The sequence below is a fragment of the Stegostoma tigrinum genome, chromosome 6 (genome assembly GCF_030684315.1).
Source record: "Stegostoma tigrinum isolate sSteTig4 chromosome 6, sSteTig4.hap1, whole genome shotgun sequence".
Classification (NCBI taxonomy): Eukaryota; Metazoa; Chordata; class Chondrichthyes; order Orectolobiformes; family Stegostomatidae; genus Stegostoma; species Stegostoma tigrinum.
This window is the reverse complement of record NC_081359.1, coordinates 111,021,040-111,046,750: the sequence shown is the minus strand read 5'-3', so window position 1 is coordinate 111,046,750 and position 25,711 is coordinate 111,021,040. Positions and strand designations below refer to the sequence as shown.

Genomic DNA, 25,711 nt, shown 5'->3' with positions numbered 1-25,711 from the left:
AAGATGTATCTGGACAGGTACTTGGATGGGGAGGGAGCAAAGGGATATAGACCCTTAGAAAATAGATGACAGGTTTCGACTGAGGATCTTGATTGGCGTAGCTTGGAGGGCTGAAGGGCCTTGTCCTGTGCTGTAATTTTCTCTGTAACTCAACATACAACTCTTTGTAACATTACAACTTACACATGGATACAATTCATACAATGTAGATTCGGCTCCTGGGACTTAAGAGCTATGGGTTAGAAATCAGATATTAAATGGGCCTCAATTTAATTCACAAAAGAACGGTGGTAGAGAGAAAAATAAATTAGCCTTAATTTCTTAAACTAGGTCAAGAAAAGGATTAAAAATAAGGGGCACTGAGCATTTGTTTTATTATTCAGAATTTTTTTGCGTTGGGAGCGAGGCAGCACAGTGGCTCAGTGGTTAGCACTGCTGTCTCACAGCGTCAGGGAATGGGGTTCAATTCCACCCTCGGGCAACTTTCTTTCTGAGTCTGTGTGGATTTCCTCCAGGTGCTCCAGTTCCCCTTCACACTCCAAAGAGGTTAGGTGGATTGGCCGTGCTAAATTGCCCATATAGCATCCAAGATGTGCAGGCTAGGTGAATTAACCAGGGGAAATGCAGGATTACAGGGGCTGGGTAGGGGTGTGGGTCTGAGTGGTATGCTGTTCAGAGGATTAGTGTGGGCCGAATGGCCTGCATCCACACTGTAGGGATTCTATGATTCAGTGTCAGTTATGGCTCACAGTACACAATAGCCTCAACTCAGATTCAGAAAGACATGGAGTCAAGTGAAACTCCAGAGACTTCATCACAAAACCCCAGGCTGCCCTGCGAAGAACTACTGAGGGGGTGCTGCACTACTGGTAGCACTATCTTTTAGATTCAACATTAAACCAAAATCTAGAAGTGATAAAAAGAGCTATATGAATGTTAAACTACGTTACCTGCCCCCAGTATTCTCCCATGTCATCGTTGTTTCCTCCAAGTCGCTCAGCTCGATGCTGTCCTTGCTGAAATCAGCTTCTGATTCTTCAGCCCGCGATGAGCCTCTGCGGGTGTCAAGATGTGACTTCACAGATCCAGTGGTCTGACTTGACTTACTGAGTTCCCTCAGCTGCCGGTCAGCAAACTCCACCTACCGAGCATACACAGTGACAAAATTGCACAGACGCAGATGGAAGAAAATATTTCGATCATAAGCTGGGAGAGCACTCTATACAAGGCAGCTACAAAGACCTGAAAGGTAACTACATCCAGAGTTTGCACACTATCAGGTGCTCTCAACTGTCTTTTCTAAAAGCTAAGATCTGCCCGTTCCTGAAGCCCCTAATACTCTTTTTTTAGGAAGTAGTAGTCCATTCAATTCATCACGCCTTTCCCTGATATTTTGTTAAATCAAACCGAGACGCATCTTTATTCTACTTAACTCTAGTTCCGTAGATACCCCTTACCTAACATAAATCAAGTGATTAAGAACAGGAGGCACTGGAAAAACAATTATAATTCCAGGAGTAGAGTCAGAGGGAGGAGCACAGTACTATAAATCTAACAACACAGGGAGGGAACACTGGAAAAAAGGGATGTCACAGGAGGTCTGTGACAGGATTGGCTGACAGGAAATCTGTCCTAGATTTTAAAAAAAATCACTGTAAAACTAATTAATAAATAAATAACCAACAAGACATTAACTAATTAATTAAGCAGAGATGGCTGGGCAGGTGAAGTGCTGTATGATGCGGGAGTTGGCTGATCCCATTGTGAACTGCAGTGACCACATCTGCAGTAGTGTCAGGAGCTGGAAGAACTTTGGTTCAGAATTGTATGAGTTGGAGTCTAAGCTTCAGACACTGTGGCACATCTACGACGGGGTGGGAGGAGAAGAATTACCTGGACTTTCTGTTTCAGGAGGCAGTGACACCCGTTAGGTTAAGTACCACAAATTCAGTCAGTGGCCAGGCTCAACAGGTTGTGACAGCAAATGAGGCAGGTAGGGGGAACCTGCTTTCAGGAACAGAGGAGCCTTAGCTCCTGAACTTGTCCAACAGCCATGAGGTACTTACTCCCTGATAACAAGATGCAGGGCTGGATGAACACAGCAGGCCAAGCAGCATCTTAGGACCAGGGAAGATATTATCTCAGGTAGTTGCTCCCTGTTTGGATGAGGAACCTGGGTATAGGGAAGGTGAGCCAGCTGACCACAGCACCATTGCACAGGGAGCTTTTCAACAGCAGGGAGCAAAAGGACAGGTGGCAGTTGTAGGGGCATTTTATAATTAGGGGAATAGATAGCAGGATGGTGTGTTCCGCATGGTATGTTGCCTGCCCGGTGCCAGGGTGAGGGACATCTCCGACTGGCCTGGAAGGAAACTGGAGAGGCAGGGGTAGGATCCAGTTGTTGCGGTCCACATCGGGACAAACAGAGGCAAGACTAGGAAAGAGGACTTGTTTCGGGATTATGAGGAACTAGAAATTAAAGTAAAGAACAAGTCCTCAAGGGTTATACTCTCCAAATTACTGTCAGGTCACAAGCATATTGGCATAGGTGTGCAAGATTAAGGGAAGTAAGCATGTGGTTAAAAGTGGGAAAGAGGAGTCCCTTTTCATGGGGCACTGGCATCAGTATTGGAACAGGAGGGATCTGTACTGATGGGACAGTCTCTACCTGAACTGAGCTGGGACCAATATTGTAGTGAAAAGGGCAAATAAGGCTGGTCAAAAGGACTTTAAACTTGAAAGTGGGGGAATGGGAGGGAAGGGTAAAACTCCAAGGAGTGTAACAGCCAACAGGAAACAAAGCAGCAGGTTAACATTTGTGGAAGTGGGTTCAACTGCATGAAAAAATATGAAAAAAGTGAAAGGAAAAGGACAACTCAGAAGAGATTATTAAAAGTCTCTAGCACACAAAAATAGGACAGTGTTTGGAAAAGGTTAGGAATCAAGCTTCAAGCACACTGGATAAACGAATGATAATGAGAAGAGGGCCTGTCAATACAGGACTGAAAGTGTTATACTTGAATGCATGCAGTATACAAAATAAGATAAATGAACTTGTAGCACTAATTGAAATTGGCAGGCGTGATATGATGGGCATCACCAAGACACGGCTACAAGGGGATCAGGACTAGGAGCTAAATATCCAAGGACATACATCTTACCAAAAAGACAGGCAGGGGGACAAAGAGAGTTGGGGTTGTCTTATCAGTAAGGAATAAAAATTAAATCAATAGCAAGAAACGAAACAGGGTCAGACGATACAGATTCTGTGGGTGGAGCTGAGAAACCACATGGGAGTTAAGTACAGGCCTCCCAACAGTTGTCAGGATTTGGGGCACAAGATACACCAGGAATTAGGAAAGGTGTAGAAGTCAGGCAAGGCAACAGTGATCATGGGGGATTTCAATAAGCAGGTGGACTGGGAAAACAGGTTTGTAGTGGATCGCAAAAAAAAGAATTTGTGGCATGTCCACAAGATGGAACAGCTGATGGTGGAACCCATTCGTGAGCAGGCAATTCCAAATTTAGTGTTGTGCAATGAGGCAGACTTGGTAAGTGAGCTTAAGGAGGCAGTGACCATAATATCATAGAATTTACTCTGCAATATGAGAGGGAGAAGGTGGAATCAGATATAACGGTATTACAGTTGAATAAAGACAGCTATAAAGGTAAGAAGGGAGAAGCTGACCAGAATTGACAGAGAGGGAAGATAGTGGAACAGCAACGGCAGGAGTTTCTGGGAGTAATTTGGGAGGCACAGCAAAAATTCATCCCTAGGAAAAAGAAGCACACTCAAGCAAGGATGGGGCAACCATGGTTGGCAAGGGAAGTCAGGGACAGCACAAAAGCAAAATAGAGAGCATATAATGAGGTGAAGGGCAGCAGTAAGCCAAAGGACAATGAAGAAAGGAATAAGAAGGAAGAAGATTAAATATTAGGGTAAGCTGAACAGTAACATAAGAGATTGCAAGAATTTCTTTAGATACATCAAGGGCAAAAGTGGACATTGGGCCACTGGAAAATGACATTGGACAAGTAGTAATGGGGAATAAAGAAGTGACTGAGCAACTGAATAAGTACTTTGCATCAGTCTTCACAATGGAACACGAGTAATATCCTAAAAATTTGAGTGTGTCAGGGGCAGAGTTGAGTATGGCAAGTAAGGAAAATATGGACAAATCACTTGGACCAGATGGATTAACACCTCAGATTTCTGAAGGAGATAGCTTAAGAGATAGTGGAGGTTTAGTGGTGATCTTTCAGGAATCACTGGAGTCAGGAAGAGTTTCAGAGAACTGGAACAATGCTATGGTTACCACCCCGTTTAAGTGAGAAAAGCAAAAGGGAAAGTTACAGGCCAATTAGCCCGAGCTCAGTCATTGGTAAGATTTGGCAGTCCATTTTGAAGGATGAGATTTTAGAATACTTGGAAGTACATGGTAATGTAAGGCGAAATCAGCATGGTTTCATCAAGGGGAGGTCATGCCTGACAAATCTGCTAGAATTCTTTGAGAAGGTAACTAGAAGGTTAGACCAAGGCGAGCCAATGGACGTTATCTACCTGGTTTTCCAGAAGGCCTTTGACAAGGTGCCGCACAGGACGCTTTTGAGTAGGATAAGGACCCAGGTGTTACAAGCAAGGTACTAGCATGGATAGTAGGTTGGTTGTCTGGCAGAAAGCACAGTGGGGATAAAAGGGTCCTTCTCAGGATGGCAACCTGTGGTAAGTAGTGTTTCACTAGGGTCAGTGTTGGGACTACAACTTGTCACCTTATACAAGGCCCTGAGGGCATTCTGATTGAGTTTGCAGATGATAAAAAAGAGTAGAGCGACAGGTAGCACTGAGGAGGCAGCAAGGCTGCAGAAGGGTTTAGACAAGTTGGGAGAGTGGGCAAAGAAGTGGCAGATGGAATACAATGTGGTAAAGTGTGAGGTCATGCACTTTGGTAAGAAGAATAGAGGCATGGTCTATTTTCTAAATGGGGAGAAAATTCAGAAATCTGAAGTGCAAAGGGACTTGGGAGTCCTGGTCCAGGCTTCTATTAAGGTAAACTTGCAGGTTGTCAGTTGCTAGGAAGGCAAATACAATGTTGTTACTTATTTCGAGAGGACTAGAATATATAAGCAGGGATGTACTTCTGAGGCTGTATAAAGCTCTGGTCAGACCACATTTAGAGTATTGAGAGTAATTTTGGGCATCAAACCTCAGGAAGAATGTACTGGCCCTAGCACAGGTCCAGAGATGTACAAGAATGATCCCAGGAAATGGGGGGTTTAACTTATGAGGACCTTGAGGACTCTGGGTCTATACTCGGTGGAGCTTGGAAGGAAGATGGTGGGGGGAGGGGTGGGAGGGGTTCTAACTGAAACTCACCAGAATACTGAATAGCCTGGACAGAGTGGGCATTGGGAAGGTGTTCCCATTGGTGGGAGACACTATAACCCAAGTGCACTGCCTTAGAGTAAAGGGAAGACCTTGCAGAAGAGATAAGGAGAACCTTCTTCAGCCAGAGTGTGGTGAACCTGTGGAATTCATTGCCACAGAGGCTGTGGAGGACAGGTCATGAAATATATTTAAGACAGAGATAGATAGGTTCTTAATTGTCAAGGGATCGAGGGTTATAGGGAGAAAGCGGGAGAACGGGATTGAGAAACGTATCAGCCATGATTGAATAGCGTAGCTGACTCAATGAGCCAAATGGCCTAATTTCTGCTCCGATATCTTATGGTCAACCCTGCAGAGCTGGCAGCTTCTCTGGAGGCAGAAACAGAGTATCAGACTTAAAACATTAACTCTATTTCTGTCTCCACAAATGCTGCCATACCTGCTCAGTTTCTCCAGCATTTCCTGTTTTTATTTGGGATTTCTAGCATCTGCAGTATTTTGCTTTATATCCAAGATTATTCATCTGGCTTGGCTCCAAATACCTTTATACAGGAACAGCATCTCATATTTCCCTTGGGAACTCTGCACCCCAAGGGTATCAACGTGGACTTCACAAGTTTCAAAATCTCCCCTCCCCCAACCACATGCCAAAACCAGCCCAGCTAGTCCCTGCCTCCCAAATCATTCCACCCACCTCAAGTCCAACCCCAATCCCCTACCCACTAACCTCATCTCATACCACCCCCCGACCTGTCCGTCCTCCCCGGACTGACCTATTCCCCACCCCGCCAACTTCAATGGCTTTAGCCCCGCCTCTTTGACCTGTCTGTCTCCTCTCACCCTATCTTCTCCTTTATCCATCTTCTATCTGCCTCCCCGTGTCCCTATTTATTTCAGAATCCCCTTCCCTTCCCCCATTTCTGAAGAAGGGTCCCGACCCAAAACGTCAAGCCTTCCTGCTCGGCCTGCTGTGTTCATCCAGCTTCACACCGTGTTACCTTTATACTCATGGTGGCTGGGGAGATTAAAAAATTCTATTGGCCTCAGATTTGAAATCAACAGAGGTGGCATCCTCAGATTATTGTGGGAAATACTCCACACACTCACCACCATTACTTCTTTTGACAGCTGTAGTATTTCCTAACTTCCCTTCTGAACAGCCCAGTTCTGACCACTTTTTCCACAAAGTGCATACCAGAAGTTGAGGTTTTGATTGGGCCTCTATCAGTTCATTTTGACAGCATAAATATCCTCATCCATATCACTCCACAACCATCTAGGTTCCAGGGAATACAAGCCTAACTATTATGATCTCTCCTCACAGCCAACCCCCAGGGTTTTGGTAATAGACTAGTAATTACATAAAATCAAGAATTGCAGATCCTAGAAGCAAAACAGAAATTGCTGGAGAAACTCAGCAGATCTGGCAGAAAGCAGAATCAAGGTTTTTGATACTGTGATTCTTCATTAGAAGAATCTATGGAATCTGCACTGTACTCCTTAACGAAGTCAACGTATAATTTTCTAATGAACACTGTCTGCAACGTTAGTCAGTATGCCTCACATGGTCTGATAAGGCGTCATACAGTTGTAGCAATATTTTTTCCCCTTCATAGTCCAGCCTTTCAGGATGTTCAAGGCTGACATCATCTTTGATTAAATTTGATATTCAATGACAACATTTTAGTCATCTCAGCACGAAGACTAAATTTCTCTGGACTGTTAAATTGCTAATAGCAGCTCCAATTGTTTACCTGCGCAGAAAGAGTCTTGTTCTTTTGGTTCGCTTCCTTCAACTCCTTTGCCGACTGCTGGAGCTCCTTACGCAGTTGTTCAGACTCTGTGCGTAGGTCTGTGCACTCCTGCTTCATGGAGGTGAGCTGTTGTTCCAGGGCAGAGATATCCTTCCTGCTGGCCTCCAACTTCTGTGTCAGCTCAAGATTCAGCACCTTTTTGCTGTCATAATGAGTCTTTGCTTTATCCAGCTGTTTTAGTGGGTTAAGGGTGGAAATATAAAAGGAGCACCATGAAACATACCTAGCAGTTTTAAAAAAAAATGCAATCATGTCCTCGTCACTCACTGTGCTCGGTAACCTACACTGGCTACAGTACTTTAATATTCTTGTTTATGATCTCAAATCCCTCCATGGATACAGCCCTCCCTATATCTGCACCCTCGTACAGTTTCAAATCTTTCAAAATATCTATGTCCTTTCAATTGCTCGAGCTTTTTTTTTAAAACTTCAAATGCAGCTGGTGGCCTGCCCTTAACTACAACATTTCAAGGTCTGTTATGTTCTATCCAAACATAACTTTTCTCTCCTCCTTTGAGACCTTCTATAATATTTCCCTAATACTTATAGAAATGGGATTAACGTGGACAGACATTTTGGTCAGTATGGGCCATTTTGGGCCAAAGGGTCCGTCTCCATGCTATAAAATTCAATGACTTCCTTAGCCAAGTTTTTGATCACGAGTCTTAATGTCACCCAATTATGGAGCTCAGTGCCCAAATTTTGCTTTGGAATAATGGCCGTGAAGCTCATTTACTATGTTAACGGCGCGATATAAATGCAAGTTGCTGTGGTTACGCCCTCACAAACTACTCCCTTATGGACTGCTGAATCACATCAGAACATTAGACAGAACACCTGTGACATAAATGAGAGAGAGAGAAGAAGAACACGTTTCCACGACAATACACAGCCATGGCTAACTAATCAGTAGACGAACCTGGGCCTTGATGTGCTGCACAACCTCCTCCTTCTTCTCAAGCTGTGCACTGAGTTCCTCCACCTGCTGTTCCAGTTTCTCCTGCGCATCATTATCACGTGCCTACAGTTGCAGAACAAAGTTTGTGGTTAGATAAAGTTAGAGTGGACAGTCTGGAAATTGTCTCAGTAACAGACACAATCATCTTGAGTTATCTAATTCACTAGCAAAATCTGTATTATTAGGAATCCAAATGTGAATGAGTTGCTGATTAATAAATTGAAAAAAGTAATAGTCAGAATTCTTGTTCACAATAAGTATCAACAATAAGGAATTGTTGATCAATTGGAAAACTCTGATTAACTGTTTATTTTGATTGTTGTGGCTATCTTACTTCATTGTTTTATTTTGCTCTACCAGTATTAAGTAGCCAGAGAAGGGTCAGTGGACTACAAGACCATACGAAATAGGAACAGGGGCAGGCTGTTCAGCCCCTTAGGCCTGCACTGGATACTTTGGATTATGGCTATTTCAACATTTTTGCCCTTTCCTCGATTTCTCTACTATTTCAAGAAACTGTCTCAGCCATAGCTTCTATAGGAAGGAGTTACAAGACTCTCAACCCTCAAGAAGAAATTTTTCCTCATCTCAGTCTTATGTTAGTGTAACTCTATTCTGAGATTATGCCCTCTGGTCTTAGACTCTCCCAAGAGGGGAAACGTCCACTAAGCATTTACCCTGTCAACCACCTTGAGAAACCTCTATGTTGCAATTAGATCACCTCTAATTCTTCTAAACTCCACTCAGTAGAGTCCCAACCCATTTAGCCTTTGCTTATAAAGCAAACCCTGCATACTACAGGTCATCCTAGTGAACCTTTTCTGAACTGCCTCCAACGAAATGATATCTCCCTAAACGAGGAGGCCAAAGGACGGCAAAGGCACAGAGGTATTATCACTGGACAATTAATCCAGAGAACCAGGTAATGTCCTGGGGATCTGGACTCAAATTCTGCCATGACAGATGTTGGAATTTGAATTCAATAATAAAAAAAAATCTGGAATTAGGGGTCTAATGATGACCATGAATCCATTGTCAATTGTTTAAAAAACCAGTCCAATTCACTAACTGCTATCCTTACCCGATCAGGCTCACTGTGCTCGGTAACCTACACTGCATACCCACAGCAATGTGGTTGACTCAAACTGCCCTCTGGGCAATTGGGATTGAGACAAGGTGGCTTAAGCAGCGACACCCTCATCTCGTGAATGAAACAAAACTGCTCGCAGTACTCCAAGTATGCACTCACCAGCATCTTGTATAGTTAAAATAAGACTTCCCTGCTCTCATCCACCAACCCACTTGAAATAAGGGCCAATATTCTATTAGCCTTCCTGAGTACCTGTGTTTACCTGTTTTCTGTGTTTCATGCAGAAGCCCAAGACCCTTGAAACACTAACACCATTTCCTCTTCAGATGCTGCCAGACCTGCTGAGTTTCTCCAGCAATTATTTTTTGTTTGTTTAAGATTTCCAGTATCTGCTGTTCTTTGCTTTATATCAAGACAGTGGAAGAGATTTGTTAAATTAATACTAGTGTTATCCACGGCTCAGTCGATAGTACTTTCACATCAGAGTTGCAAGGTTCTGGGTTCAATTCTCACTCCACGAGATGTGCACAGAAGTCTTGGCCAACTACCGAGTGCAGTACTGAAAGAATGTCACACTGGCAGCGACTGTGACTTTCAGATAAGATTGAGGCCCATCCTGCTCTCTCAGGCTGATGAAAAATATCTCATGGCATTACACTGAAGCATAGAAGGGGAAAGTTCTCTTGTCAAACAACACAAAAACAAGCCATCTAGTCATTATTACAATGCTACAGAGATAGTAGGGACTGCTGAAGCTGGAAAATCTGAGATAACACAGTGTGAAGCTGGATGAACACAGCAGGCCAAGCAGCAGAGGAGCAGGAAAGCTTGACATTTTGGGTCAGGACCCTTCTTCAGAAAGGTTTCCGAAGAAAGGTCCCGACCCGAAACCTCAAGCTTTCCTGCTCCTCTGATGCTGCTTGGCCTGCTGCGTTCATCCAGCTTCACACCATGATATCTTTATTTTTACAATGCTGTTTGTTGCACTTTTCCACGTACAAACTTGTTACCACATTTCCTATAGTGAATATGATCATAACTATGTAATCATCAATGAAAAACTTCAGGATGTGTTAAGGTTGTGAAAGCTGATATATAGATGTGGGTCTCTTTTTAATCAGAGTGTATTTACCGTAATTTTAATAAAAATTAGCATGTATGGTTAAAATGGCATGTAGTTAATCAGTAGTTGGTAGGGACAGGCCTGACTTAAATGAAGGGGGCTTAGCGATGACAGATCCAACCAGAAGTCTTGAGTGAAATAACCGATTTAGAGTCTTACCTTGAGTTTCTGCAGCTTACTTTTAGCTGTGGCGTCATGCTGGGCCAGCTTCTGATTCAGATCCACAACCTGGAACAAACCAAACAGGTTCCCACTAAGAGGGAGACAACTGTTGGTGTTTTGTGGGTGATCAGCACCCAAATCAAAAGTGGACTCATGCAGACTTCACAAACATAATTTCAAAACAGCAGGTGGTTATATGACATCAGATCTTGAGGGGGAAAAAAATGGCTTGGATTTCTCTAGCATCTCTCATAGTCTGGTATCCCAAATGCCAAAATGTAGTGTACTGCAGTCACTGTTGTACAGTAGGAAACGCAGCACTGATTTGCACACAGAAAGTCATAAATCAGCAATGCACAATGACCAGATAATTGGTCTCAATAATATCAGTCATGGGATAAATATTAGCCAGGATACCAGAAAGTACTTCTCTAATCTTCAAAATATGGGATATTTAGGCCCATTCAAGAGAGAACTCAAGCCCTCAGTTCGAACTACTGGCCAAACATAGAGCCTTCAACAGTACAGCCCTCTCTCCGTAATGTACAAAGTACTATCAGCTTCAGTTGTGCATCCAAACTGAGTCAGATTTGGGCCTCAACCTTTTGACTTCAATTCAAGAGTGTCAGCTACCTATCCCACTCAGTCGGCTCCCACTTCATCAAGTGGACAGACTTGCAAATTCCAACAATCTACACAGCAATGTTTTAAGTAAATTCTTGGTCCTCCTGATAGGCAACAAGATCAGGGCAAGGTACCCCACAAAATACAGCCCAACAAGCCCTCCATGGTAGAGCAGGCAAAGGAAGACTATGCTTCTCACCGGCTGTGACGGCAGAATATGGCGGCAGCAGCAGCATCATTATCCCAGTTATCTTAGCTCTCCATATCACCAAAACCCGACTGCATATCTAATAAAGTTGTGTGGGCAATGGCACTAACCAGGTTCCATCATTTAAATTTATTTTTTTTAAAAATCACTCACAGGTAACTACAACGATCCATTCGCCACACCCTATGACATGGAGAATGGGCAAAGGGCTGGGAACTGGGGAGTCTGCCAAGAGTCTGTTATCTTGACGATGAGTTAGAACAGCAGCACAAATGTGAGAAGAAGCAAATCCTCCACTTCAGATTGCACTATTTCGTGGGAATTCTGCCCCAGATGCCAAAAGATCCTGGAATCCCCTCCCTCAGGACATCTTGGGTCAACCTTCAGCATGCAGACTGCAGCAGATCAAGGCAGCAGCTCACCACTGCCTTTCAAAGGCAACTAGGGACAAGCAATAATTGCTGGCCCAGCCAGCAATGGGTATATCCCACAAGTGAACAAAAACAAATATCTGCACAACAAGGACCAGCGTGTTCAGTCACACGAAAGCCCACAGCAGAACTCAACGCCATAAGTAGAGGTTGCACTCAAACTGATGGACAGCCTAAAAACAACAGTTCAGCCAGCCACGCTCATTGCTACAATTTTTGAAACTAACACTGGGGAGGCAAAACATTCTTCCTGACTTTTCACTTTGGCCTGGATGGTGTCAAGGTTTTTGAGTGTTGTAAGAGCTGTACTTATCTAGGCAACAGGAGAGTATTCTATCATACTCCCGGCTTGTAGCCTGTGGTCAAAGGACAGTTTTTGGGGAGTCAGGTGGAGAGTTATTCACTTCAGGATGGCTTGTCTCTTTTAGCCACTGTATTTATATGCCTCGTCCGGTTGAGTCGCTGGTCAATGTTAACCGCAAGGATGTTAAAACTAGGAGATTCAATGAAAAGGATTCCACTGAATGTCAAGGAGTGATGTTAGATTCGCTTGTGTTGGATATGAACATTGACTAACACTTTTGTGGCATGAATGTTAAGTGGCACTTGTCAGCCTGAAGTTGGAGACTGTCTAGGTCTTGCTACATTTGGGCGTGGGCTGTTCTAGTATCTGAGGATTTGCAAAAAGTAACGAACATTGAGCAATCATCAGCAAACATCCCCACTTCTGACCTCAGGATGCAGAGAAGGTCACTGATGAAACAGCTAAGGATAGTTGGGCCAAGGGCACTAACTTGAGGAACTCCTGCACACCACCTTCCAGTTTAGTGACATTACCACTGTGCCAGTGTCTCCAACTATTCACACACATGGCCAACTCTGTGAGAATGATGATGTTGTACAATGCTGCATTTCCTCCCTGCTAGCCAATACTCAGGGCCACCCACTTCCCTCAACTTTGTAAAATCCTGTACAACCCAAACATCATTCCTCACTTTTGACTACTGGCCTTGGAAGGGGGAGGAAATCGATAAAAAGGCAAAGACAATTTCAAATTTTACAGACTAGAGTTGATAAACTTTTCTTTGATTAAGTTTTCTGTAGCTATGTGGCAAAGGGGAAAAATGGAATTGATATTTATAATCAGTCATGACCTAACCACATGGCAGGACAGACTTGCAGGGCTAAACAGATGACTCTTGCTCCAGCATTCTGGAAGACACAATAAAGTTACAAACACAATACACAGTCAACGAAATCCAACACAAAGTCACATTTTTACCTTTTGGTTCTCTGCAGTCAGCTTCTTCTGCAGTTCTTCAACCTGTGCAGAAAGGAGAGAAAAATCAAAATCAGGCAGAGCTCAATTTTTCAGGCATAAGTCCCACTTCCACAGAACAGAAAGCAGGTACAATTCAAGAATTATCAGATTAGCAGGAAATCCAGCATTTTGGGTTGAGACCCTTCTTAAGAAATTCTGAAGACATAACCCATTTCTGAAGAAGGGTCTCAACCCGAAGTGTCAGCTTTCCTGCTCCTCTGATGCTGCTTGGCCTGTTGTGTTCATCCAGCTCTACAGCTTGTTAAACAGATTCTCCAGCATCAGCAGTTCCTGCTATCTCTGTAACAATTCAAGAATTAGTACACAGAATGAGGCAAGGCCACTGGGCTTGAATACACTACATATTTTCAAAGTTGCAGATTAGACAAGATGTGTTTGATGCTTCCAGAGATTCACTTGTTGGTCATCTTGGAGAGTTAGAAGTTAACTAAACTCACAACATGCAGCAAGCAAATTAAAACTGAATCGGGACAGTTATTCATCAATATGAACCCAAATAAGGAAAACACAGTGGTGGCAGGTGAAAAGAGTGACAAACCTCCAGGATCTGACTTGGTTTTCATCCCAGGACTTCAAATAAAATTTGTGTTAGTACTATAACCATGCATTGTTCTCAACTCTGGGAATGCTGTTCTAGATTGGACAATTGCACGTAACACCACTATTTAAGGTTAACAAGGGCTAATAATATTTTTTGTTGAGAAATCCTGAGCCTATAATTAAGAATAGGTGAGAGGAATATAAGAAAAGGAGCAGGCTATTTAGCCTCTTGAGCCTGTTCCATAGCCAATGAGATCATTATTGTTCTGTGGCCTAACTCCTTTGGTGCATCTCTCTTAATATCTTTGCTTAACAAAGATTAATTTACCGCAAATTTAACATCATCAACTGATTCAGCATCCACTCCTGTTTGTGGAAGTGTCTCAAATAGCGATCATTCTGTATGTACAAGTGCTTACTAACATCTCTCCTGAATGGTCCAGCCCGAAGTCTTAGACTATGCCCCCAGCTCCAGAATCCCCAGTCAGTGGAAATAACGTATCTTTATCCATACCGTCTTTTCCTGACTGAAGAGCTTGAAGATATTCAACTGATGAGAGTGTCGCTGCATATATGTTAAACAACTGGAAATACAGATGATTTAGTAGAGTGGATAATAGATGAAAATTGCCACAGCTGCTTTGCCAAAGCTGTTCAGGTGGGTCCGTCTGTCCGTCTTCTCTTCCCCGGACCAGAAGATCCCACCTGCTCTGGAAATGTCTAACAACCCTGAAGAGGTTGGCCAGAAGATGCTGTGTGGCCTGCTGTGTTCATCCAGCTTCACACTGTGTTATCTCAGACTGCCCAGCATCGGCAGTTCCTACTATCTTGACTAAAATATACAGTTGTGTTTGATTTCTACAGACCAGAAATGCAGAGGAAAGAAGAAAGGGTAGGTAGTGCGAGTGATAATGGGAACTGCAGATGCTGGAGAATCCAAGATAATAAAATGTGAGGCTGGATGAACACAGCAGGCCAAGCAGCATCTCAGGAGCACAAAAGCTGACGTTTCGGGCCTAGACCCTTCATCAGAGAGGGGGATGGGGTGAGGGTTCTGGAATAAATAGGGAGAGAGGGGGAGGCGGACCTAAGATGGAGAGAAAAGAAGATAGGTGGAGAGGAGAGTATAGGTGGGGAGGTAGGGAGGGGATAGGTCAGTCCAGGGAAGACGGACAGGTCAAGGAGGTGGGATGAGGTTAGTAGGTAGGAGATGGAGGTGCGGCTTGGGGTGGGAGGAAGGGATGGGTGAGAGGAAGAGCAGGTTAGGGAGGCAGAGACAGGCTGGACTGGTTTTGGGATGCAGTGGGTGGAGGGGAAGAGCTGGGCTGGTTTTGGGATGCGGTGGGGATAGGGGAGATTTTGAAGCTGGTGAAGTCCACATTGATACCATTGGGCTGCAGGGTTCCCAAGCAGAATATGAGTTTCTGTTCCCGCAACCTTCGGGTGGCAACATTGTGGCACTGCAGGAGGCCCATGATGGACATGTCATCTAAAGAATGGGAGGGGGAGTGGAAATGGTTTGTGACTGGGAGGTGCAGTTGTTTATTGCGAACCAAGCGGAGGAGTTCTGCAAAGCGGTCCCCAAGCCTCCGCTTTGTTTCCCTAATGTAGAGGAAGCCACACCGGGTACAATGGATACAGTATACCACATTGGCAGATGTGCAGGTGAACCTCTGCTTAATATGGAAAGTCATCTTGGGACCTGGGATAGGGGTGAGGGAGGAGGCGTGGGGGCAAGTGTAGCATTTCCTGCGGTTGCAGGGGAAGATGCTGGGTGTGGTGGGGTTGGGAGGCAGTGTGGAGCAAACAAGGGAGTCACAGAGAGAGTGGTCTCTCCGGAAAGCAAACAAGGGTGGGGATGGAAAAATGTCTTGGGTGGTGGGGTCGGATTGTAGATGGCGGAAGTGTCGGAGGATGATGCGTTGTATCTGGAGGTTGGTGGGGTGGAGTGTGAGAACGAGGGGGATCCTCTTTGGGCGGTTGTGGCGGGGGCGGGGTGTGAGGGGTGTGTTGCGGGAAATGCGGGAGACGTGGTCAAGGACGTTCTCAACCACTGTGGGGGCAAAGTTGTGGTCCTTGAAGAACTTGGACATCTGGGATGTGCGGGAGTGAAATGCCTCATCGTGGGAGCAGATGCGGCGGAGGCGGAGGAATTGGGAATAGGGCATGGAATTTTTGCAGGAGGGTGGGTGGGACGAGGTGTATTCTAGGTAGCTGTGGGAGTCGGTGGGCTCGAAATAGACATCAGTTACAAGCTGGTTGCCTGAGATGGAGACTGAGAGGTCCAGGAAGGTGAGGGATGTGCTGGAGATGGCCCAGGTGAACTGAAGGTTGGGGTGGAAGGTGTTGGTGAAGTGGATGAACTGTTCGAGCTCCTCTGGGGAGCAAGAGGCGGCGCCGATACAGTCATCGATGTAACGGAGGAAGAGGTGGGGTTTGGGGCCTGTGTAGGTGCGGAACAGGGACTGTTCCACGTAACCTACAAAGAGGCAGGCATAGCTGGGGCCCATGCGGGTGCCCATGGCCACCCCCTTTGTCTGTAGGAAGTGGGAGGAATCGAAAGAGAAGTTGTTGAGGGTGAGGACGAGTTCGGCTAGGCGGATGAGGGTGTCGGTGGAGGGGGACTGGTCGGGCCTGCGGGACAGGAAGAAGCGGAGGGCCTTGAGGCCATCTGCATGCGGAATACAGGTGTATAGGGACTGGATGTCCACGGTGAAAAGGAGGTGTTGGGGGCCAGGGAACTGGAAGTCCTGGAGGAGGTGGAGGGCGTAGGTGGTGTCACAGACATAGGTGGGGAGTTCCTGGGCCAAAGGGGAGAAAATGGAGTCCAGATAGGTGGAGATGAGTTCGGTGGGGCAGGAACAGGCTGAGACAATGGGTCGGCCAGGGCAGGCAGGTTTGTGGATTTTGGGAAGGAGATAGAAACGGGCCGTGCGGGGTTGGTGAACAATGAGGTTGGAGGCTGTGGGTGGGAGGTTGCCTGAGGTGATGAGGTCATGAATGGTGTTGGAGATGATGGTTTGGTGCTCGGGGGTGGGGTCATGATCGAGGGGGCGGTAGGAGGTGGTGTCGGAGAGTTGGCGTTTGGCCTCAGCGATGTAGAGGTCAGTGCGCCATACTACCACTGCCAAGCAGAGGCTTGGGGACCGCTTTGCAGAACACCTCCACTCGGTTCGCAATAAACAACTGCACCTCCCAGTTGCAAACCATTTCCACTCCCCCTCCCATTCTTTAGATGACATGTCCATCATGGGCCTCCTGCAGTGCCACAATGATGCCACCCGAAAGTTGCAGGAACAGCAACTCATATTCCGCTTGGGAACCCTGCAGCCTAATGGTATCAATGTGGACTTCACCAGCTTCAAAATCTCCCCTTTCCCCACCGCATCCCAAAACCAGCCCAGCTCTTCCCCTCCACCCACTGCATCCCAAAACCAGTCCAGCCTGTCTCTGCCTCCCTAACCTGTTCTTCCTCTCACCCATCCCTTCCTCCCACCCCAAGCCGCACCCCCATCTCCTACCTACTAACCTCATCCCACCTCCTTGACCTGTCCGTCTTCCCTGGACTGACCTATCCCCTCCCTACCTCCCCACCTATACTCTCCTCTCCACCTATCTTCTTTTCTCTCCATCTTCAGTCTGCCTTCCCCTCTCTGCTATTTATTCCAGAACCCTCACCCCATTCCCCTCTCTGAAGAAGGGGCTGGGCCCGAAACGTCAGCTTTTGTGCTCCTGAGATGCTGCTTGGCCTGCTGTGTTCATCCAGCCTCACATTTTATTATCTAGGAAAGGGTAGGTATCCTGGATTCAAGACTCACCTGCCCCAGGTGATCCTTCATGTCTGCATTATATTTTTTGTCAATTACTTCAAATCTGTGCCCTCCAGCTCGAATGCTTCCAGCGACTGAAACAGGTACCCTGCTGCCAGCAACTCCCCCCACTTCAAAATATATACGCTGCCAAGTGAATATTTTCTGCATCCACTCCAAACCTGTCTTTACATCCTTCCTAAGGGGTATGCTCCCAAACTGAGTACAGTACTCTAGCAGAGGTTGAACCAGTGTTTTATGCGTTTTAACATAACCTTACCTTTTCACTAGTCACTACTGATAAAACCCAGGTGTCTGCATGCTTTTTTTTAAAATGGTTCCCTTAACATCTGCTGATACTTTATGGACCTTGAATTCATGCACATACACACCCAGACTATGTTCTTGCACCCTGCTTAGAAGTGTACCCACCTATATTGTCTCTTCCCATTTTCGTGCAAAACAAGTTACTTCATATTTCTTGGCAATTAAATTTTATCTGCCATCTGTTTATCCTTTCTGACAACCTGTATGTCCTTTTCAAATACCATAATTCCTCACTGTTAACATTACTTTCAACTTCTGTATAGATTGCAAAGGTCTACGTCATCACGATTAAATCAAGAAAAGCAAGAAAGATTTAAAGCTTTTGCACAGATTTATAGCCCGGGTTGTCGTTGAAATTGTTGGTTTGGTTACCAAGCTGGCTGGTTATGGTTCAGACATTTCATCACCACGCTAGGTAAGATCATCAATGCAGCCTCCGATGAAGCAATGTTCTTCTACTTATAGCGTGGTTTTTATATGATCCAGTCTGTTAAGTTGGGTTGTGTCATTTCCAGTTCTGTTCTACATGGGTTTGTACATGGGGCCTAATTCCACATGTTTGTTGATTGCATTACAGGTCGAAAACCAGGCATCTTGGAATTCCCATGCGTGTCTGTGGTTGGCTGAGACATGTTGTCACAGTTAAATTGATGGCCTTCATTGTCCGAACACGCTGAGATGAGGGAAAGTTTGTCATCAGAGATAATGGGAACTGCAGACGCTGGAGAATCCAAGATAATAAAATGTGAGGCTGGATGAACACAGCAGGCCAAGCAGCATCTCAGGAGCACAAAAGCTGACGTTTCGGGCCTAGACCCTTCATCAGAAAGTTTGTCATGTTGTTTTGCTGTTAGCTGGTGTTAGTGTATCCTGATGGCTAGTTTCCTTCCAGTCTGGCTGATGTAATGTACGTTGCAAAGCATTCTGGAAACTGTGTTGGTCCTGAATGTCATGGGTACGGGGTCTTTGGTCCTTGTGAGTTTGTTTTAGTGTGGCCGTGCGTTTGTGTGCTACCATGATTCCTGGTGGTCGTAGGAGTCTCGTTGTCAGTTCTGATTTTTTTTTAAATTCCCTACAGTGTGGAAACAGGCCCTTTGGCCCAACAAGTCCACACCGCCCCTTGAAGCATCCCACCCAAACCATCCCCCTATAACCCACACACCCTGAACACTACGGGCAATTTCCCATGGCCAATCCACTTAGCCTGCACATCTTGGACTGTGGGAGGAAACCCACGCAGAAACGGGGAGAATGTGCAAACTCCACACAGACAGTCGCCTGAGGCTGGAATCGAACCCGGGTCCCTGACGCTGTGAGGCTGCAGTGCTAGCCACTGAGTCATCGTGCCGCCCAAATTCATTGGCCCAAAATTATAGCACCCATTGATCATTCATTCTACTCTGACATCTAGAAACGGAAGTTGATCGTTGTCTTCCTTTTCTCTCGTAAATTTGATAGCAGTGAAATTCTTGATCTTGGGTAATCTGGTCAGTGTATTGGGTCTTATTGCATCCTCTTGGTGTTATCCATCTAGTAGGCACCTGCGGATGAAGTTGTTGTGATATCTGTGGTTAGCAAAAACCTTTCACAGGTGGTCCTCCTCATTGCATAGTTCTGGCGTGCTGCAGCAAGTTGTGGCCCGTTTGAGCAGTGTCCAAACAACTTTGTTTGCGGACAGTGGGGTGATTGCTGTGGAAATTGAGGATTTGGTCAGTGTGAGTTGCCTTCCTATATACTGTGGTTGGGAACTCCCCATTGATCATTCATTCTACTCCGACATCTAGAAACAGAAGTTGATCGTTGTCTTCCTTTTCTCTCATAAATTTGATCGCAGTGAAAACATTGTTGATGAGAAGACATGTCTCTTGTAACTTGGTGTGTTTAACGCTAACAAATGTGTCATCCACATATTGGGTCCACAGCTTTGGTTGTATGAAGGGGAGCATAGTGCAGTCCAGTCTTTGCATGCGGGCCTCCTGAAGTCCGTCCTGAGATATGTGACCCCATAGGTGTGCCATTGATTTGTTTGTATATTTTGCCATTAAAAATGAAGTGTGGATGAGGCATATGGAAAGACGGAACTGTCTGGAGTCTGCATTCCTGCTGCATCCAGTAACGTAGCAAGTGTTTCTTAGCTTTGTGGTATGTCAACGTACGTGGATAGTTCTGTGGCGTCAAAGGAGAACATAATCTTGTCATTGTCGATTTTAATGCTCTTGAGATTGTTAAGGACTTCTTAGGTTGAGTGGATAGAATAGGGTGAGTGATACATCAACCAGGTGTTTCAGTCTGTTCTAGGTCCTTGGCCAGTTTGTGTGTAGGTGCGCCTGGTAGGGAGACAATGGGTCTGAGGTGGATGTCTGGTTCGTGTATTTTGGGTAGGCTGTAGAAAAGGGGTTGAGGGGGGTGGTGCTGTTGGAGCCTTCTGGTTTCATTTTCATGTGGTCTGACCTGGTTATTCTCAGAATTCTAGAGCTCTTGGAAATCCTGGAGGCCTGGTTTTCAACCCGTTTGTTGCTTGCATTACACGTGGAATTTGACTCCATATACAAATTGATGCAGAACAGAACCAGAAATGAAACAACCCAACTTAACAGACCTGATCACATAAACACCAAGCAGAGTCGAACAAAGATAATAGGTACTGCAGATGCTGGTGAATGCAAGATAACAAAGTGTGAAGCTGGATGAACATAGCAGGCCAAGGAGCATCTCAGGAGCACAAAAGCTGAGGTTTCGGGCCTAGACCCTTCATCAGAGACCTCTCCGATGAAGGGTCTAGGCCCGAAACATCAGCTTTTGTGCTCCTGAGATGCTGCTTGGCCTGCTGTGTTCACCCAGCTTCACACTTTGTTATCGCAGAGTAGAACAACATCACTTCATCTGAGGGTGCACTAATGATGTTATACCTAGCGTGGTGACGAAATGTCCATATGATAATCAACCAGCTTGATGAGCAAGCCAACATCTGCAGCAAGGTCCCAACCCCTGGATTACTTCACTATAAACATTCCCGCAGTCTGAAAAAACCCACAATTACTCTCCTTCCCTGCCATTCAGCCAACTCTGTTGCTACTGTCTGTTTTAGTCAGGAGCTCTAACTTGGCTAACAGCTGTTGTGTGGTTCTTCATTAAATGGTTTTTGAGATGAACAGTAGGGATAATGGGCAGGTACTCTAATTGACAGAACTTGACTTGCGACTTCCTGCAACAGAATTATTATATTAACTGATTGTGTTTCTTTTAAAAAACACATTCTTTCTTGGGGCGAGAGTGTCGCTGGTAAAACCATACGCCCATTACTAATTACCCTTGAACTGAGTGGCTTGATAAACCACTTCAGAGGGAAGAATCAAGCACACTGCTGTGGGTCTGGAGTCACCGAGACCAGACCAGGTAAGAACAGATTTCTTTCCTTAAAGAACATTTGCGAACCAGATGACTTTTGCAACATCGACAGTCTGTTGTCATTGAATCTAACTCTCCAATGGTAGATTTATTGATGGGATTTAAAATCAAGTGGCAATTGCTCTCACGTCCCCAGTGCCAAGATCTCTGCATGAACAGTCAAGTGACATGATCACCATGCCATTTCTTCCCCCATGTATTAATGTGGACTGTATTTATTATAGTTTGTGAGGTGAAACAGGGATGACAGGCAACAACATGGCAAATGGGGTGTAATGTGAAAAAACGTGAGGTTAGCCACTTTGCCAAAAGACACAAACAAGAGAATAAAACCACACTGGTCAAGTGGGCAAACATGTCATGTAATGCATTTGGAAAGCAGTACAAACAAAACTTTTAAAATTTAAGAAGGAGGTTGCAAGAATAGAGAGCTTGATTAGAGAAGGAAAATAAACAGATTTAGTTTCAGACTTTAATATGTAGGAGCAGACCAATGAGAATCATGGCTGATCTGACAATCCTCAAGTCCAGTCTCCTGCCTTTTCCCCACAGACCTCAATTCTGTTATTGATTAAAAATCTATCTCAGCCTTGACTGTACTTAAAGACCTGTGACAGCTCTCTGTGAGAAAGTGAACCTGTGGAATTCTATTCTGGAGACTGAATTCCTCATTTGTCATGAACGTGCAACCCTTTATTCTGAGATAATACCCCTCTGCTCCTGGATTCTCCCACAAGAGAAGACAACTTCATTGCACATACTGTTAAGTTGTCTAAAAATCTTGTTGTTTCAGTTTAATACAGAACAACTATTTACCTGTGCATTCAGCTTTTGCTGCTCATCTTGAAACCTGCGTCGCTCATCCAGGACCATGAGTTTCGCTTTCTCATACTTGCTGGTTGCTTCTTCCACTCTTTTCCGGCTCTCATCTTCCTTTGCTTTGCTTGCAGCCTCCTGCTCAGCATGGCAAGATTTCAGGTGGTTCAGCTCTTTGGCATGTGCCTCCCTGGCCTTGGCCAGCTCAGCCTCCAGTCTCCCACGGGCCAAGACAGATTCAGAGCTCAGCTGGTTGCTACTCTGCTGGAGTCGCTGTATCTCCTGCTCTTGCTCCTTACAGCGCTCCTTCAAAGATGACAGCTGCCTGGTCTCTGCCTTCAACTCATTCAGCAGCTTCTTCTGCTGCTCAAGCTCTTCCTGGTGCTGTGACTCAGCCGCCCGCATTGCAGATTGGACCTCTCCCAACTGGCCATGCAACTGGAGCAACTCCTGTTCCATCTGGGCACTTCGTTCTCTGTCTGTTTGTGCCTGGCGTTCTAGTGTTGCTTCTGCTAGTCTCCGAGCAGCTAGTTCCTCCTGAAGCCTTTCAGCTGCCTGTTTTTGAGCAGCAATCTCCATTTTAAGGGATGCATTATGGAGCTTTGTAGCTTCTTCCGTCGAGTGTCTCTTTTGTGCCTCAGAGGCTTGCTCTGCCCTCAAAGCATCCATGGTTTCCTGTAGCTTCCTGCATGCTTCTGCTTGTGCTGCCACCTTATCTCTCAGCTTCGCACTTTCTTTCTGCTCTTCTGAGGATTTCAGCTGCCAGGCTGGGATTTCCAGCTCAAGGGCGTGAACCTTTTCCTTTTGCTTCGCAAGTTCTTCCAGGTGCAGGGACACTTTTTCCTTCAAGGCCCTTTCCACCGACTCTTTCTCCTTCAGCAAGCCACGGACTAACGCCAGTTCTCCCTGTAGCGCTGTCACGTGCTCAAGGCTGTGAGAACCTTGCGCTGTTTTCTCAGTCTCCAGCTGGGCAATGATGCCCTGTTGTCCTTCACACTTCAGCTCCAGTTCAGCTATTTGTGATTTCAATGCCTCAATATTGCTCAGCCTTTCTTGGCAAAGGTTGCGGAATGCAGAGAGCTCCTTTTCAACAGAGTCCATTCGCTGCTTGTGCTGTCGGACTGCCTCATCACCTGCTGCCAGTTTGGACCCAAACACACTTAACTCCTCCTCCTTCTTACTCAAGACCTCTGCATAACGCAACATCTCCCTTTCCTGGCTGATTATCTTCTCCTTCATGCTTTTCATGGTTGATACCTCTGTTTGGAGTTCATTAACCTTGGCTTGCTGGTGTCTGCTCTGCTCCTGCCATTTCTCAATTTCACCCCTCATCAGTTTCTCCTTGGTCTCCACTTCCTCTCTGGCGGTGCGGGCACTAGCGACTTCACTCTGCAGAGCCACGAGGCGTTCCTGCTGCTCACTCAGAGACTGCTGCAACCTAGCCTCCACCTCAAGCTTGCTCGCCCTCTCAGCCTCCAGTTCTACCTTGGCTGCATCTTTTTCCTTGGACAGTTTGTGCCGCTCTTCCTCCACCCTGGCCAGGCCCTCGGACTGGGATTTCTTCAGCTCTGCCAGCTGGCTGCGCAATGTTCCAACCTCTGCGCGAAGCTCCTTGCTATGTGCTGCATCCTCTCTTGCCACTTGTCGTGCTTTGGCAAGATCAGCCTCCAGCTTCGAGATTTGGTCCTGTTGCTCACTGCCACTCTGGGTGACCCGCTCCTCAAGGAGAGCCACCTTTTCCCTTGCCTCATTCAGCTCCTTCTGTATTTGGTCTCGCTCATGCGAGTTTCGCCTGGCCTCCGCCTCCACCTGTGACAGGTGCCGAGATGCTTCCTTCTGAGCAATCTCAAACTTCTCCTGCCAGGTCAACATCTCAGCCTGAGCCTGGTCTCTCAAAGTTTCTTTTTCCCTAATTTTTGACAGCGCATTGCAAAGTTCCTTCTCCAGTGCCGAGGCCTTGCTTTCTTCCTCATTATTCAACTGGTTTATCCTCGCCTCAAGCCCATTACTCTTGGCCTTTTCTTTCAGCAGCTCAGCTTGGACTTTCTCCCGTTCTTCCTTTAAACACGCAATAACCTCATCTCCCTGAGCTTGTTTTTGTTGAATCACTTCAAACTTTTCCTTCCAACATGCGATGGTTTCATGAAGCCTCACTTCTTCCTTCTCTTTCTCCTCAACCATCCTCAGGGAATCAGAAAGCTCACTCTGTAGCATGCTGCACCTTTCCATCTGTTCATCTACGGTCTGCTTCATTTCAGCCCCAACCACCTCCTGACGTTTTAATTCTTCAGCTAACTGGGCTCTAGCCTGATTACGTTCCTCTGTAAGCCCATTCACTTCATTTGCCAGTCGTGAATAACGCTCAGCTTCTAGGGTGTTTCCCTCTTCCCATTGTTTCTTCTCATTTTCTAATGCTTCTACTGTCCCTTGCAGGGAACTGAGCTGCTCCTGTAGGCTCTTTACATTTTGAGTGCTTGCACCAAGACCTGCCAATCTGCTCTTATGCTCCTGCAATGCGTCTTCTGTCTCCTGCAACCTCATCTTAAGAGCTGCAACCTCTTCAGCATGACTCTGACTGTGGGCTTCACAGGCCAACTGGAGGCTCTGGTTTTTGGAGACTGCCTCTGCAACCTCAGAGCTCAACTCTTGCACCTTCTGTGATAATGTGTCCCTCTCGCTCCTTAGATTTTCCATTTCCAACTGGTTACTTTTCAAAACCTGAATCTCTTGAGTGACCAGGTTCAGTTCAGCCTCCTTCTCAGCCTTTAATGTCTCATACTGAGAGATAATGGCAGCCTTCTCGTTATTGATCTTCTGGGATTCTTCCTTCAGGGTGGCCACTTTCTGTGCCATGCTCTCTCGCTCAGTGCCCACCTCTTTTTCGAGCGTTTGCAGTGCTTCTTCTTTTGTCCGTAGGGCTTCGCTGAGTGTCTCTACCTTGGAGTTAAGATCGAGGATGGTTTGCTGGGCTGCTCTCTCTTTGCTTTGAGAATCATCAGCCAGCTGGCGCCTCAGTTTCTTCTCCTCTTCCAATTCCAGGTCCTTTTGCATCAAAGAATTGTTCAGCTTCATGATCTCCACATTCAATGCATCCAGCTGCCCAGTGAGCCTATCTTCCTGAACCCGGGCAGCTTGCTCCAGCTGATCCTTCTGTTCGACCAGTTCATCGAAGGACTGCTCGAGGCTACGAATCGTCTCGGCCAGTTGGCTTTTCTCATCTTTGTGAAGGGAGCTTTCTTGCTCTAGTTCTGCAGTTTTGGCCGTCAGCTGTGATACTTCTGTTTTAAGAGCCTCCAACTGCAATAACAGAAGATCAGGAGATGGAATAAGTCAAACAAGGCAAAGCTTTAACTGATTGCATTCCTTCAAATAATAGATTAAGGGATGATCTAATTAAGATGTTTAAAATGGTTAGATAGGGTACAGATAGATATTACTTCTGCAGCTGGGGTGCAACTGCCAATGCGGAAGGAAGGCAGCATCTTAATTAGCTAGACCATCATGTGGGGTAATGTCAGGAAGCACTCCTTCACACAAAGGATCATGGATATCTGGAATTATCCCCCAAAAATTTGAAGTTTTTCTTCAATGGAAGTCTTTCAAAATGCTACAGGTTTGTCACCAAAAACTGTTCTGTCATAATTCTATGATTCGGTGACTTCATGCAGCACAA

At 45.7% G+C, this 25,711-nt stretch overlaps 1 protein-coding gene across 6 annotated transcripts in view; it reads right to left on the bottom strand.

Moving 5' to 3' along the window:
• numa1 (nuclear mitotic apparatus protein 1) overlaps positions 1-25,711 on the bottom strand; it is a 113,526-nt gene that overhangs the window by 26,005 nt on the left and 61,810 nt on the right. For 5 of the 6 annotated variants that reach the window (XM_048532285.2, XM_048532282.2, XM_048532283.2 and 2 more), the window contains exons 15-20: positions 22,039-25,335; positions 13,079-13,120; positions 10,531-10,599; positions 8,120-8,221; positions 7,141-7,371; positions 951-1,141 (exon numbers count right to left, since the gene is read on the bottom strand). In XM_048532285.2, the coding sequence (XP_048388242.2) occupies positions 951-1,141; positions 7,141-7,371; positions 8,120-8,221; positions 10,531-10,599; positions 13,079-13,120; positions 22,039-25,335 (3,932 nt within the window). The remainder of the gene's footprint in view (positions 1-950; positions 1,142-7,140; positions 7,372-8,119; positions 8,222-10,530; positions 10,600-13,078; positions 13,121-22,038; positions 25,336-25,711) is intronic. The other variant, XM_048532288.2, reaches the window with a different exon arrangement.